The sequence below is a fragment of the Alnus glutinosa genome, chromosome 7 (genome assembly GCF_958979055.1).
Source record: "Alnus glutinosa chromosome 7, dhAlnGlut1.1, whole genome shotgun sequence".
Lineage (NCBI taxonomy): Eukaryota > Viridiplantae > Streptophyta > Magnoliopsida > Fagales > Betulaceae > Alnus > Alnus glutinosa.
In genome coordinates this window covers 5,528,149-5,542,724 of record NC_084892.1, presented here as the reverse complement: position 1 = coordinate 5,542,724, position 14,576 = coordinate 5,528,149, and the positions used below count along the sequence as shown (strand labels likewise).

The window sequence follows — 14,576 nt, the reverse complement described above, 5'->3', positions numbered from 1 at the left end:
TGGATAATGTCCCTCCCAATTTTTTGAATTTATAAGGGTATTTTTGTCTTATTAAAAAAGTCATAATGTCATTTTTGTCCTTTTGTTGACCTTGGAGGTATATTGACAATTTTTTGTAGTTTTTTTTTTTTTTTTGGGGGGGGGGGGGGGGGACATTGTCCCAATTAAAATTTTGGGAGACATTGTCAATTTAATAATAATTTTAGGTGGTATATGGACTTTTTTTTTTTTTTTTTTTAAAAAAAAAATGTATTGTTCCAACGGTTGCAATTAAACCTTTGGAACTTGAAAAATATTGTTAGAATGAAAAAAGAATGAGAAATACACCTCAACATTATAGAATAATTATAAGATAAAAATGTAATTTTTAGCGTTACTCTTACTCCTCTATATGACTGTTAATTTCCCAATGATTTAGTCATGGTTCAAATTGCTTCAAGTAAGCATGGAAATTACCAAATTTTTTGGAATGGTGATACCCATCATTTATACACGTCTCAAAAACTCAAGAACTTAGACTATTAGATGGAAGGCGTTGTTTCAAATTCATACGGCTAATGCTTAATTGGAATGAAAAAATATATTTTTGTTTATTTCAGCAATTGCTCCTCTTCGAGATAAATATTAAAAATATTAATACTTTCTATTAATTAATTTTAATTTTTTTTATTTATATAAATTGTGATTTAAGATTTATAAAATTTATAGTAATAGTGATCAACGGCTGAAAATGTTTGGTTGCAATACATTCACATACAATATAGTGACAACTGTATTATGAAATTAAATAATTAATGGTTGCAAAGTTTAGTTCATGCATGTTCACTTTTTAAAAGAACAAAAACCAATTAAATTCTCTAGATGGTACTGTACACCTGTACCAAACGCTGATGATTATTTCAACAGATTCTCAAGAAAATAAAAAATAATTAGTTGATAGGTTAATAACTAATATATATATATATATATATATATATATATATATATATATATATATATATATATATATATATATAGTATAATTATTTCCAAATAGGCATATGACTATATGAGGGCAAAGTAAAAGATGGGAGCGGTTGGCTTCTCACATTAAATCTCAATATTGAGATTTTAGTCAACTAATATTAGACTTGGAGTCGTTAGCTTTGAAATAATGAGGCTAAGAAACATTAAAAATAAATTAATTAATACAAAGTGTATTCCATTATATATTAAAACATAGTGTCCCTGGGCCTATTCCTTCCTCAAAGACTCGGCTGCAGCCTCCCTCTGTGAGTCTCTCCCTTCTCCTTCAAGGCTTCAACCCCCCACTCAACCTACACAACATGGCTGAACTTGCCTTTGGCATCATAGGAAAGGTCTTACAGAAGCTAGGGCTCGTCGCTAACCAACAGTTGAGCTTGGCATCATGGCATGAGGTGTCAACAACGATTTAACAAGGCTTGAGCGCACCATGTCAATCATTAGAGAGGTGGTCTTGGATGCCGAAAAGAAGCAAGCAACTGACTCCCTACTGAGACTCTGGCTAGAGCAGCTCAACGATGACCTTCACGATGCCGAGGATGTGTTTGATGAAATTGAGTACCAAGCTTCAAGGAAGCAGGTGGTTGCCACATATGGAAGCACTTCTACAAAGGTACGTCATTTCTTTTCATCCTCTATGACGCGTGCATCTCCTTTCAAACTAGCTCATAAAATAAAGGGCATTAGAGAGAGGTTAGATGAGATTGCAGCCGATGAGGATAAATTTAATCTCACCCAACAACGTGAAGATGAGCGTATCATGCACCGGTTAAGGGAAATAGATTTAATCTCATTTGTCCATCCATCAACGGTAATCGGAAGGGATAAGGACAAAGTAAATATCATAAATCTTTTGATGCACCCAGATGCTAGTAAAAATGTCAATGTAATTTTCAAAGTTGGATTAGGAGGTTTGGGGAAGACCGCACTTGCCAAGTGGGTGTACAATGATGAACGTGTAGTCCAGACTTTTCAATTGAGAATATGGGTTTGTGTGTCTGAATATTTTAGTGTTACAAGATTGATAAAAGAAATCTTTAAATCTACATGCAGTACAATTGATGAAATTTGGAATGCAGATACATTGCAAACTAGATTGAGAGAACTTTGAAACAATAAGAAATTTCTGCTTGTCTTAGATGATGTTTGGAATGAAGATCGTAATAAATGGATTGAATTGAGAGATTTTTTAATTGATGGTTCCGAAGGAAGTAAAATTATAGTGACAACATGTAGTGACTTTGTTGCCTCCGTTATGAGCACTAATTCGACATACAATTTACAAGGTCTATCCCAAGATGATTGTTTGTCTTTGTTTGTGAAATGTGCATTTAAGGAAGGAGAAGAGAATCAACATCCAAACCTCTTAAAAATTGGAAAATAAATTGTGAGAAAATGTAAAGGGGTTCCATTGGCAATGAGGACCTTAGGTAGCCTGCTTCATTCAAAAGTTGATGAACGGGGGTGGGAATTTGTGCGAGATAACGAGATATGGAAATTAGAACAAAAAGGAGAATGACATCTTACCCGCATTGCGATTTAGTTACAATCAACTGCCAATTCACTTGAAGCGATGCTTTGCCTTTTGTTCTCTTTTCCCAAAGACCACGTATTCTCTTCGTATCATTTGATTCAAATGGGGATAGTACATAGACTACTACTTGAAACATCTATTAATGAAAAACAAGAGTTGGAATATATTGGAGACTTGTTTATAAATGAATTGTTGTCGAGATCTTTCTTCCAAGAAGTTGACATATTTCCATTCACGCCCTACTATTTCTTTAAAATGCATGATCTCATCCATGATCTTGCAATCTCAATTGCACAAAGAGTGTTCACAAGTAGATTTTGATGCTAAAGACATTATTAGAACAATTCGTCATTTGTCATTTTCAACCAAACACTTGGGTCAAGAAGTTCCAAAATGCTTAGACAAGTTTATGTTTTCCTCTTTTCTCTTCTCTTGATTTGAATCAAAAAAAATAAAAAATAAAAAAATTTGTAGTAATTAATTTTTTTTAGATGAGTAATGCTAGAAATGACATTTTTATACTACAATGATGGTGTACTAGTTGAGACTGTCACCTCAGTATTATAGGATAATTATGAAATAAAAATATAATTTTTAGCATTTCTCTTACTCTTCTATATGACTCTTAATTTCCCAATGATTTATTAGTCATGGTTCAAATCGCTTCACGTAAGCATTGAAATTACCAATTTTTTTTTTGGATTGGTGATACCCATCATATACACATCTCAAAAACTCAAGAACATAAGACTATTAGATGGAAGGTGTTGTTTCAAATTCATACCGCTAATGCTTTATTGGAATGAAAAAAAATATATTTTTGTTTATTTCAGCAATTGCTCCTCTTCAATTCCTCAAAACTTCAAATTTTCATTTGTTATTAAGTCAATTAATATTTTTTTATCAGTATTAATTAAATAATTAAAAATATTAATATTTTTTTATCAATTAATTTAAGCTTTTTGAGATAAATTGTGAACGTGTATAAAATTTGTAGTAGTGAATGGCTGAAAATATTTGGTTGCAATACATTCACATGCATCTAATGAAAAAAAGTCAACATAAAGAAAAGAATAAGCTCTATGGGAAACTCCCAAGTAATTGCAGTACGTATTTGACGAATTTTCAATCGCTGCGTTGTACAGCCCACTGAATTTGACGGAGACTTGGACTCTTCATATATATGGATGAAAGATTAAAAAACAATCGTGGCCATTAATTCCTTCCACTATAATCCTTCCTCCACGACTCAGCAGCCTGCAGCCTTCCTCTCTGAGTCTCTCCCTTCTCCTTCAAGGCTTCAACTCTCCCCCCCCCCCAACCTACACAACATGGCTGAAATTGCTTTCGGCATCATAGGAAATGTCTTACCAAAGCTAGGGTCCGTTGTTTGCCAAGAGTTGAGCTTGGCATGGGATATCAAAAGCGATCTGAAAAGGCTTGAACGCACCATGTCAACCATTAAAGAGGTGCTCTTGGATGCCGAAAAGAAGCAAGCAAGTGACCCCCTGCTGAGGCTCTGGCTAGGGCAGCTCAATGATGTCATTCATGATGCCGAGGATGTGTTTGATGAAATTGAATACCAAGCTTTAAGGAATCAAGTGGTTGCTACACATGGGAGCACTTCTAGAAAGGTACTTCATTCCTTTTCATCCTCTATGACACATGCATTTCCTTTCAAACTGGCTCATCAAATCAAGAGCATTAGAGAGAGGTTAGATGAGATTGCAGCCGATAAGGATAAATATAATCTCACTCAACAACGTGAAGATGGGCGTATCATCCACCGGTTGAGGGAAATAGATTTAATTTCATTTGTCCATCCATCAAAAGTCATTGGAAGGGATAAGGACAAAAAAAAATTCATTAATCTTTTGATGCACTAAGATGTTAACAAAAGAGTCAATGTAATTTCCATAGTTGGATTAGGAGGTTTGGGGAAGACCACACTTGCCAAGTGGGTCTACAATGATGAACGTATAGTCCAGACTTTTCCATTGAGAATGTGGGTTTGTGTTTCTGAAGATTTTCGTGTTACAAGATTGATAAAAGAAATCCTTAAATCTGTGTGCGGTATAATTGATGAAAATTGGAATGCAGATACATTGCAAACTAGATTGAGAGAACTTTTAAACGATAAGAAATTTCTGCTTGTCTTGGATGATGTCTGGAATGAAGATCGTAATAAATGGATTGAATTGAGAGATTTGTTAATTGCTGGTTCTGAAGGAAGTAAAATTATAGTGACAACACGTAGTCACGTGGTTGCCTCCGTTATAAGCACTGATTCTACATACAATTTAGAAGGTCTATCCCAAGATGATTGTTTATCTTTGTTTGTGAAGTGTGCATTTGAGGATGGAGAAGACAAACAACATCCAAACCTCTTAAAATTTGGAAAAGAAATTGTGGAAAAATGTAAAGGGGTTCCATTGGCAGTAAGGACTTTAGGCAGCCTGCTTCATTCAAAAGTTGATGAACGGGAGTGGAAATTTGTGAGAGATAATGAGATATGGAAATTAGAACAAAAGGAGAATGACATCTTACCCGCATTGCGATTTAGTTACGAACAACTACCAATTCACTTGAAGCGATGCTTTGCCTTTTGTTCTCTTTTCCCAAAAGACCACGAATTCTATTCAGATCAATTGATTCGAATGTGGATGGCAAATGGACTAATATTTGACATGCCTATTAATAAAGAACAAGATTTAGAAGATGTTGGGGAGTTGTATATAAATGAGTTGTTGTCGAGATCTTTCTTCCAAGACGCTTCTGAAAAGCTTCCTAGCTTGCCCTTCTATACCTTTAAAATGCATGATCTCATCCATGATCTTGCTATCTTAGTTGCACAAGAAGAGTGTTCAGTAGTAGAGTTGGGCAACAAAAACATTGCAGGAACAATTCGTTATTTGTCATTTTTAGAAATGGGTCAAGGAGTTCCAAACTACTTAGACAAGTTAACAAAGGTGCGCACCATTATGCCCACAGGCGTGCAACCACTCCCAATGTCATTAGTTGAAGTATGCATCTCGAGATTCAACTACTTGCGATTGCTTGATTTAAGTGATTCGTCTATTGAGGTGCTGCCAAGATCTATTGGTACTCTCAAGCATTTGAGATATCTCAATCTATCTTATAATATAAAAATCAAGAAACTTCCTAATTCCATCTGCAAGCTGCATAATTTGCAAACATTACTACTCCACGGATGTTCGAGACTTGAACGGTTGTCCAAAGGTACAGGGAACATGATCAGCCTTAGGTATTTGGCGGTAACATCAAAGTATATGTGCTTGTTGGAGAATGAATCATTTAACTCTCTTCGGAGTTTGAGTTTATTTTCTTGTCTGAAAGTAAAAGTTTTGTTTCAAGAAATGGACGGGTGCCTTACCAACCTTCGGACACTGGTGATATGTGATTGTCCAAGTTTGACCTCTTTGCCATTCAATATCAAGCACCTAACCGCCTTAGAGTATCTGGCAATTTATCACTGTCCAATGCTTAGTTTGATGGGAGGAGAAGATCACAACCAGGATCTCAAGCTGAGCCTCCGAAGTTTGTTTATTGGTAATTTACCAAAGTTGGAGTTCTTGCCCCTGTGGATCCAAGGATATGCTAATACTTTACAACACCTGGAAATCGAAGATTGTAAGAACTTCGAGGCCTTGCCTGAGTGGCTGCCAACTTTCAAATCACTTCACACACTTGAGATTATTGACTGCCCCTATTTGTCATCTCTTCCGGAGGGGACACATCGTCTCCCAGCGCTAAGAAAAATGAATTTTGAAGGATGTCCTCGGTTGAGTAGGAATTTAGACGGAAAGGTCAGTCCAAGATCACTCATGTACCAAAGCTTCTGCTCGATGAGGACACGAGGATACTTCAACAAAAGCAGACGATCAGGCAAGGTCAGTTCTTTCTTCTTCTTTTTTGGTCTTAAACTCTTAATGCTCTATTGATTCAAACCCCAATATTTGTCAAGTTTACCCTTTTCGCAATATTCGAATTTGATATAAACTAAAATGAAAAGAAAAAAAAAAAAAAAAAAAAAACCTTTTTGTAGAAAATCCTTTTTTATTTATATTATTTGTCTATTATTTCATATGTTAGACTTTCCACTGTTTACCTCGTCCAATAGCTCCGAGTGCAAGTATTCCGCTCCTAAAGTATTAAATGAGGAGAAATTATATATTTTGTGTGGAACAAATATAATATTTCCAAGTGTATCAAAAACTTGTTATGTTATGTTATATTTTATTATTATTATTATTATTATTATTTTCTGAACTTATGTTATCTTTATTAACTTCTCTTTTGTAATTAAAAAAATGTTCATGCCAGGAGTTGAGCATTGGACGCTGACAGTGGAACTGTGGAAGCCTGAATGTTTCAAAGTTTAAGGTTATATGTCCCTGCATTAAGTTGCAAATATTTCTGTCATTGCAATTTAAATTAAGAAAAGTAAACAAAAAAAAAAAAAAAAAATTGCTGCCGTTGTAATTCTTATTAAGTTTATTTAAATATGTGAATAGACATTTGTTAATGTAATTCTGATTAGGAGATGTATACTTTCGTGACTATATATATATATATATATATATATATATATTGGATTGATGGGTATGGTTTCGTACCATGTATTGTTCTTGTTTCATCTTTGCAACCGCCATGTATTATGACATGTTTAATAGCTTGGTAAGTGTTGGTGAATGTTGGGTTTTGAAAAAAGACAAAAAGCAAAACCCCAACCCCAAATTCTGGAAATCTATTTGCCTTCCCACCTTCCTTTGGAGGGCTTGATATTTGTTTCGTGTGGGACAATAACAAAGCCCCCATTTCAAAATTGGGCCGGGCCATCCAATCCAATTCTTTCACCTTTGGACCTCCATCCTATTATGCCTCCTAAACATCCCATTTCTTCATTTGAAAAGGGATACGTTTGGTGTCATTTTTCTACAATTCATCTCACATGTAGGTCTTTCAAATTTAATGATAGATTTGTTCATCTCTTATACAGAAGATGAACAACAAAAAATAAGAAAAAAAAATAGAAATCAAACCGTTCTTTTTTTTTTTTTTTTTTTTTTTGAAATAAAGATCAAATTTCATCCATGAAGCCAAGAGAGCAAATTGCTCTACAAAAAACAGAGTCCATGCGCGCAGTTTTTCAAAAATAAGGAAATGCTCAGGTTGGTTATATATATTTAGTCTTTAATTTCGTGCTTCTTTAGTACTACATGTGTGTTCTTAATTAAATTTTTATTGCTGTTTATTTTGCCCTCTCGGACTCTTAGTTCTTTATCGGCTTGTATTTGTTTACCACGACTGACATAAACTAGTTGTGTACGTTGAGCAAATTTTTTAAGGAATGTAGGTGTTTTGTTACTTAAAATTTTGGCATATCCATATTACATGTTACTATATAAGTCTTAGAATAATTAAGAATATAAAATTTTATTTTAGTTTTACATATCTTGTTTTCTAGTGGTTGAATGATTTCAGGTATGTTTGTTAATATGTTTGTTAATATGTTTGGAGAGTGTTTTCTGTTATTGGTTTGAATAACTGTTCTGATGTGATATAAAAGTGAGAATTGTTTTGGTTCTTTTTTTTTACGAGTGTTTTGCGTTTTGAATTGTTTGTGAGCGGAAAACAAAAGACAGAAAATAAAAATTTAAACAAACATGGCTGAAACGAGTCCAGAAAGATTGCTCTTTCAATTTTATGGAAAGGTGTTTGGGATCGTCACTTTGTGAATGTGGCATAATTTAGGTTTATTAACATGGTTGCTAGTTCTTGGCCGCCACTAATGGTTCTATTCTGGCTATGCAGGACCGTATCAGGGGTGAAAATGAAGAGAGAGTACAAAGAATTCATTGAAGCAAATAAATGAGAATATTTCAAAGCCTCATTTTATGATCCAATTTTGTTCCTCCCAAACAGTCTAGCTGAATAAAAATGGCATCAATTTTTACAATGATATCTCATGATTGACGAACTACACTGTACTGTACATTATACAAGCCGAGCTATCAATTCATTGGCATGGGTTTTAAATTTCCTGTCTTCAATTTCAATCATTCTGTAAATTTGGTTGAATTTTGTTCTCATATCCACTACTTGCGACTAAATTGAATAATTTTCGACCATAGTTTTGCATGATTTTTTTTTCCCAATGCTGATTAGTTTTCCTATATATAGGAGGGTAAGGTTGAGGAACAGGCAATAGAGTAGATGATTATTATTTCTCCATGGCTTTGACCAATTCCTTCCTAATTGCATTTGTTGCTGTGTCTTGTATTTTGCTTTACCCGAAAATATTAACAGCCGAGCATTCTTACTAGACTTATCAAAATGGTTTTTTAGCTATTTTGATGAGTCAAATTACTAAAAAGTATATATATTAAAAAAAAAAAAAAAAAAACCTTCCCAATAGGCAATAGCCTTAATTAACAAAATAGTGATTTTTGTTTGCTGAGTAAATAGTATTCACTAACTTTGGTCAGTACTATTTGCTCATCAAAAGAATAAAAAATAATAAAATTTGTCTTTCTTTTTTATTTCCTTTTTACACCCAAAAAGCAAATGTTCATTTTCATTTCTCGGCTTGGATGCATATGACTTTTTTTAAAAAAATATGACCATTTAGAAAAAAATAAAAATAAAAAATGAAGATTTTTTTTTTTTTTTTCAAAAATATGATAATTAGAATAAGACAAATTTTTAAAAATATGATATTAACATGGTGACCGGGCGAATGGCCTTTAAAGAGTTTGTTAGTGAGCTTTTAAATGACTCTGTTATTTGACCACTTAATCAAATCTATATGAAGGGGTCGAGAGGACTACGTAACCATTGAATCAACCTACTCACTCTCTTCCCATTCATATTTCCCATAAAATTCTATAGAGAAGTCGCTAATAAAATTACAATAGGTGTTACTCATAATAAAAAAATATATATAAATATGCATAAAGTTAAATAAGAAGTTGCTTAATCGGAAAACTGAATTTTTTTTTATGATGGGTGTAGATAGGAAACAGTCCACCGGGAGTGATGGACCTAAAAGTACTTCCGATGAGGGACGTGTGACGGAGACTTTATTTGATAGTGGAATTCTTTTTCCTTTGCTTTTGCGCAGTGAAAAGAGAGAGCTTTGTGGGTTGATTGATTGAACGTTGTTACGTGGCCAGTTCTGGTGGATCCCAAGCCATGTGATTTGATCGGACTTCATAGGAATCAAACAACAAGCAGAGGTGGAAAGTTGCCCAAATAGCAGCTACCTTTGTTTCTTTTTCTTTTTTCTTTTTTTAATAAAAAAAAAGTAATTGTTAAGTTATTTTATATTTTATATTTAATATATTTATATATATTTTTTTTAATTAAGAATGCAATGTCTCATCATCTTATTGTAACTTATGTATCACAAAACGAAATCTATAATATTTATTTATGGAATTTGACTTAAAAAAGTAATTTGTAAATTAGGAAAACTATAAAACGTCTAATTCACTTTTATAAATTTGTAAATTAGGCCACCCAATTGTACATTTTTCCTTTTCTTTACTACTTTCCTTGATAGTGGAAAGCTAGCTTTGTGGGTTGATTGCAATTTGCACGTGGCCAATTCCTTTTATTAAATATTGGTTCCTCGACAATATCGATCTCATACTGATGAACAACACAGTCCACATTAATTATACAAGCCCAGATATCAATGCATTCGTATGGGTTTCCTATTTTCTTTCTTGAATTTTTTGAATCATTCTCTAAATTTGGTTGAATTTTGTTCATCTCGTGATAACAGATTTCTTAATTGTCTCATCTCAAGACTAACGTTTCTTGTGTTTATGCTAATTATAGAACAATGAACACGGGAGGCGACACTGGAGGGAGAGGGAGCGGGAGAGGGAGAGGGAGAGGGAGAGGGAGAGGTCGAGGACGCCTTCAACCTTTGGATATAACCATCCATGGATCCCCGGGATTCAGCAGCGACGACACTCTTGCTAACACAATGGGAGCAACTCCAAATCAGATGAAACCATCAAATCCCCACAAGCCAATTTTACTGAATTTCGAAGATGTTCTTATCCCTCCCGGAAAATACTCAGAAGAAGTAGTAGCTCTCAACGAGAAACTTGGAGGATTATATTTTCCCAGATACTCTACAAGGAGTCATTTTCCAGATATACAGAGATTCAGAGATAAATTCTCTGTCGAAGAATTACGAGTTGCAGACGCATTATGGCATAATGTCACCAATAATCTCATCGTTAGCTTCCGACAGACCATCGTCGCAGTAATCAGATACATGCGAGAACAGAGGCTCCTAGTAGCTAACCTCAGAGCCAGAGGAGAATCTAGTAAACAGAAAACTGAATTATCAGTAGACAGATATTACAAGAGGATTGAATTTTCTATTAATTTGGAAGTCCCTCTTAAATCAGACCACAATGCTTGCATTCCTCCTAATCAGGAGTTCAAATCCGATAAATCCTTAGCAATGACTTGGGCATCAAGAATAACAGAAGGCGAACATCCGGAAGGAACCAGCCTTATCAGCGGTTATCTGCCATGTCTTCCGATTGTTTGGATAAATGATTGTTCAAAAAAATTGACATCCTACCCTTTCTTGTTTAAACATGGAATGGTCGGACAGATTTCAGTGAAGGCGATTGAAGACACCCACTTCTTAGGAAAAGAAATATCAGAGCAATTAACTGCCATTGAAGATTTCTTGCCAGCCCAGATCAGTGTATGGTCGACAGCGCCGGATTATAGTCAAGGCAGTTACGTTTCAGAATTTCATCTCCTCAGAATCGTCGACGAAGAACCAGAAGGATTGACGACCCTCGCTTCAGACGAGGTCGAACCGGTCAGCGTTGACCAAGAAGATCTATCCAGAATGCGAGGACATGCCATCAGAGTGATAACGGAGAAGCTTCAAGATACAGCAGAAAAATGGTACACCCTTTACAGCTCAGAAAGATGTATCATTCAGACCGCTGAAACTTACGACGGAAAGATCTCAAAGGGAAAGCAAAAACAAACAGTAAAGATTCCGGCAACGCTACTGGACGCAACCTTTGTTGGACATTTCGACCCCACAACGAGGGAGAGATTGAATGCAATAATTGCTGAAGACGCAGAAGATAAGACCTCCAAGGCATTCGAGGCGGCATCAGAGTACAAGACCGGTGGGGAGATGCAGAAGGATCGGAAAAAGAGAAAAGCGAGCAGTTCAGTGACGGAGACCGTAGTGCATCACGGACAATGTTCAGCACAACTACCGGCAGCTCAACTACCAACGGTTGATTAAGATAAAATGTCGTGTCATCGTCAAGAATTGTGGATCCAGCATGAAATCTGTTCAAGGATGAGGTCTGTTGGTCTTAGTTTGTTCTCTTGTTCTGTTTACGTCGAACTCTGTTTTTGCTATTTACGTCCATTTATGTAAGAAATTATATAAGGTGGTGTAAGGAAGTGATTGGCAATTTGGTATCAATGAAAGTATTCAAAGTTTATGACAAATCTTGGAGATGAGCTGATGAGACTTGTGTATGTTACATGATAGAAATCTTTGGTGATAAATGTTGATTTGCATCCCATAAATCAAGGGATTTAGATGATTTGATTATTAAATAATTTGTTAATCATAATCTAAGAGATATTTTTATATTTGAAATTATTCAAATCACATGTAAAGTTTTATAAATTGAGCATTGTACCTAAATCAAATATTAAGTAAAAATATAGCCTATACGACTTTAATGTATGGATGTAAGTCATAGGCCGAACAACCTTAATCTTTGTATTTTCTTTATCCCTCTTTATTTTATTATCAATTTCTATAAATATCTTCATCCTCTTCGATTACTCAGCCCCCCATTGCTGATTGTGAGGAGATGAAGCTGAAATTGTAGCAAAGCTGAGTGTACTCAGAAGTTAAGTAAATGGTAAAATGGCACGCCCGTAGCCATAATGCTATTATCTCGTAGGCTGGATTACGTAACCCTTGAATGCATGTTGGGGGTAACAATATCCTAGGCTACGATAAGAAAAGGAAGAAAATAAAATTTTCTTAAATATTCATCCAAAAAAAAAAAATTCTTAAATTCAATTTTACAAAGAAAGAATATTAGGAATTTCCTTTTTATTGTAAATTAAATATTTTTTTAAGAAAATGCTTTAAAGGAAAATATATTTACCCCTAGTATAAGATGAAAGTGATATTTTAATAAAGTTCGGTTTTATGAAGAAATTTATTAAGAGTTTTATTTTCATGCGGAAGTCAATGTTTTCGAATTCAGTTTTTCGATGAATAGTTTAAGAATCTTAGATTTCGTTTGGATGTGTGATTTTTTTATACTATATTTAAAATTTTGAATACCAAAAAAAAAAAAAAAATTGTTTTGAAATTATGTGTGGATGATATATATAGAGAACATAAAACAAAATTGAAAAAAAAAATATTTGAGGAGATAATCAATTAAATTGAATATGTTTGAAAAAAGTAAATATATAAAAAAATGATATTTTAATTATAAAAATAAAAATAAAAATTGGGGTGGTTCGAAGGTTAGCTTAGCCACTCCCGAAATCGCTTGGGGGTGGTCAAGCCACCCCAGCCTTTATTTTGGGGGTGGTTGAACACCACCTAGAATCAGATGAGGATGGCTCGAAAATCGGCCAGGTGGCTGATGTTATTTTATTTATTATTATATTATTTTTTTGAGTTGGGTTAAAAATAGATTGGATAAAATTCGAATAGAAATATTTAAATATAAGGGGTAATTACCTTTTCCCCCATGAACTACCGGCCAATGTCATTTTGCCCCCACGAACTACCACTTCGACCAAAAGAGAGCATCAAACTACCATTTTTATACACTTTGCCCCCTTCCGTCAGGAATTCCGTTAATTTTGGATGGAATATGCCATTTTTTACCATTAATTTTGACTTAAAGACCAAAATACCCTCTACAGTAATTAATAAAAAATATTAAAATTAATATATATTTTTTTTTTAAAAAAAAAAAAAAAAAAAAAACCCAAAAACCTGAAGGAAAAGGGGTGGCTGCCGCCACCCCTGTGGTGGCCGGGTGGCCGCACGGCCTCCCCAGAACCTGGGGGGGCCGCGCGGCCACCCTAGGTCATTTCTAGGGTGGCCGCGCGGCCACCTAGCTTTCGGGGTGGGCTGCGAGCCACCCCAGAGGTGGCTCCGGCCACCTCTGGGGTGGCTCGCGGCCCACCCCAGCCTAAGGGGTGGCCGCACGGCCACCCAGCTTTCGGGGTGGGCCGCGAGCCACCCTAGAGGTGGCTCCAACCACCTCTGGGGTGGCTCGCGGCCCACCCCGGCCGAAGGGGTGGCCGCACGGCCGCCCCAGAACCTGGGGGGGCCGCGAGCCCCCCTAGAGGTGGCCGGAGCCACCTCTAGGGGGGGCCGCGAGCCACCCTAGAGGTGGCCGGAGCCACCTCTAGGGGTGGCTCGCAGGCCACCCGGCCACCTCAGGGGTGGCGGCAGCCAGCTCCTGCCGCCACCCCTTTTTCTTTAGTTTTTTTTTTATTATTTTTTTTATTTTTTAAATGAGGGTATTTAAGTCATTTTTGAAATTGAGTTAGGGCATTTACGTCTTTGCATGAATTAGACTGACAGAAGGGGGCAAAGTGTGTAAAAATGGTAGTTTGATGCTCTCTTTTGGTTGAAGTGGTAGTTCGTGGGGGCAAAATGACATTGGCCGGTAGTTCATGGGGGGAAAAGGTAATTACCCCTAAATATAAAAAACCAAACCAAACATGTTTTTACGATGAAATAAGTTATTTTAAGGAAAACGTTTTGAAAGAAAGTGTTTTTACCCAACTAGTTTTAAATTGGTAGAAAAATATTACTTATTGAATATATATATATATTCTCATTCCTTTTGTTTTTATGTTTATGTTTTCATATTAGGATGAAACGAGTAAGAGGCCGAAAAGAAAGTTTGATGAGAAATAAGTCATGACATGACATATATTT

General features: G+C 35.4%; 1 protein-coding gene, 1 long non-coding RNA gene and 1 pseudogene across 2 annotated transcripts; all 3 read left to right on the top strand.

The window, feature by feature from the left end:
- Positions 1–1,453: 1,453 nt before the first annotated feature.
- On the top strand, positions 1,454–2,654 carry LOC133873177 (putative disease resistance protein RGA4; annotated as a pseudogene).
- A 1,234-nt stretch (positions 2,655–3,888) lies between these two features.
- Positions 3,889–7,128, top strand: LOC133873176 (putative disease resistance protein RGA1). The gene is made up of 3 exons (XM_062310907.1): positions 3,889–4,333; positions 4,445–6,468; positions 6,902–7,128. The coding sequence occupies exons 1-3, from the start codon at positions 3,889–3,891 to the stop codon at positions 6,920–6,922; spliced, it is 2,490 nt and encodes an 829-aa protein (XP_062166891.1). The 3' UTR covers positions 6,923–7,128.
- Positions 7,129–7,711: 583 nt separating this feature from the next.
- LOC133872443 (uncharacterized) lies at positions 7,712–8,709 on the top strand. The gene is made up of 2 exons (XR_009901031.1): positions 7,712–7,749; positions 8,393–8,709. It is a non-coding gene; the product is annotated as an uncharacterized LOC133872443 (long non-coding RNA).
- Positions 8,710–14,576: the final 5,867 nt, after the last annotated feature.

Bases quoted from the DNA above. Each gene is read 5' to 3' on its own strand.
- LOC133873176 (XM_062310907.1), top strand. From the start codon at position 3,889: ATGGCTGAAATTGCTTTCGGCATCATAGGAAATGTCTTACCAAAGCTA. The intron at 4,334-4,444 runs GTATCATCCACC...TGATGCACTAAG, and splicing joins TCAACAACGTGAAGATGGGC to ATGTTAACAAAAGAGTCAAT. The intron at 6,469-6,901 runs GTCAGTTCTTTC...TGTTCATGCCAG, and splicing joins AAAGCAGACGATCAGGCAAG to GAGTTGAGCATTGGACGCTG.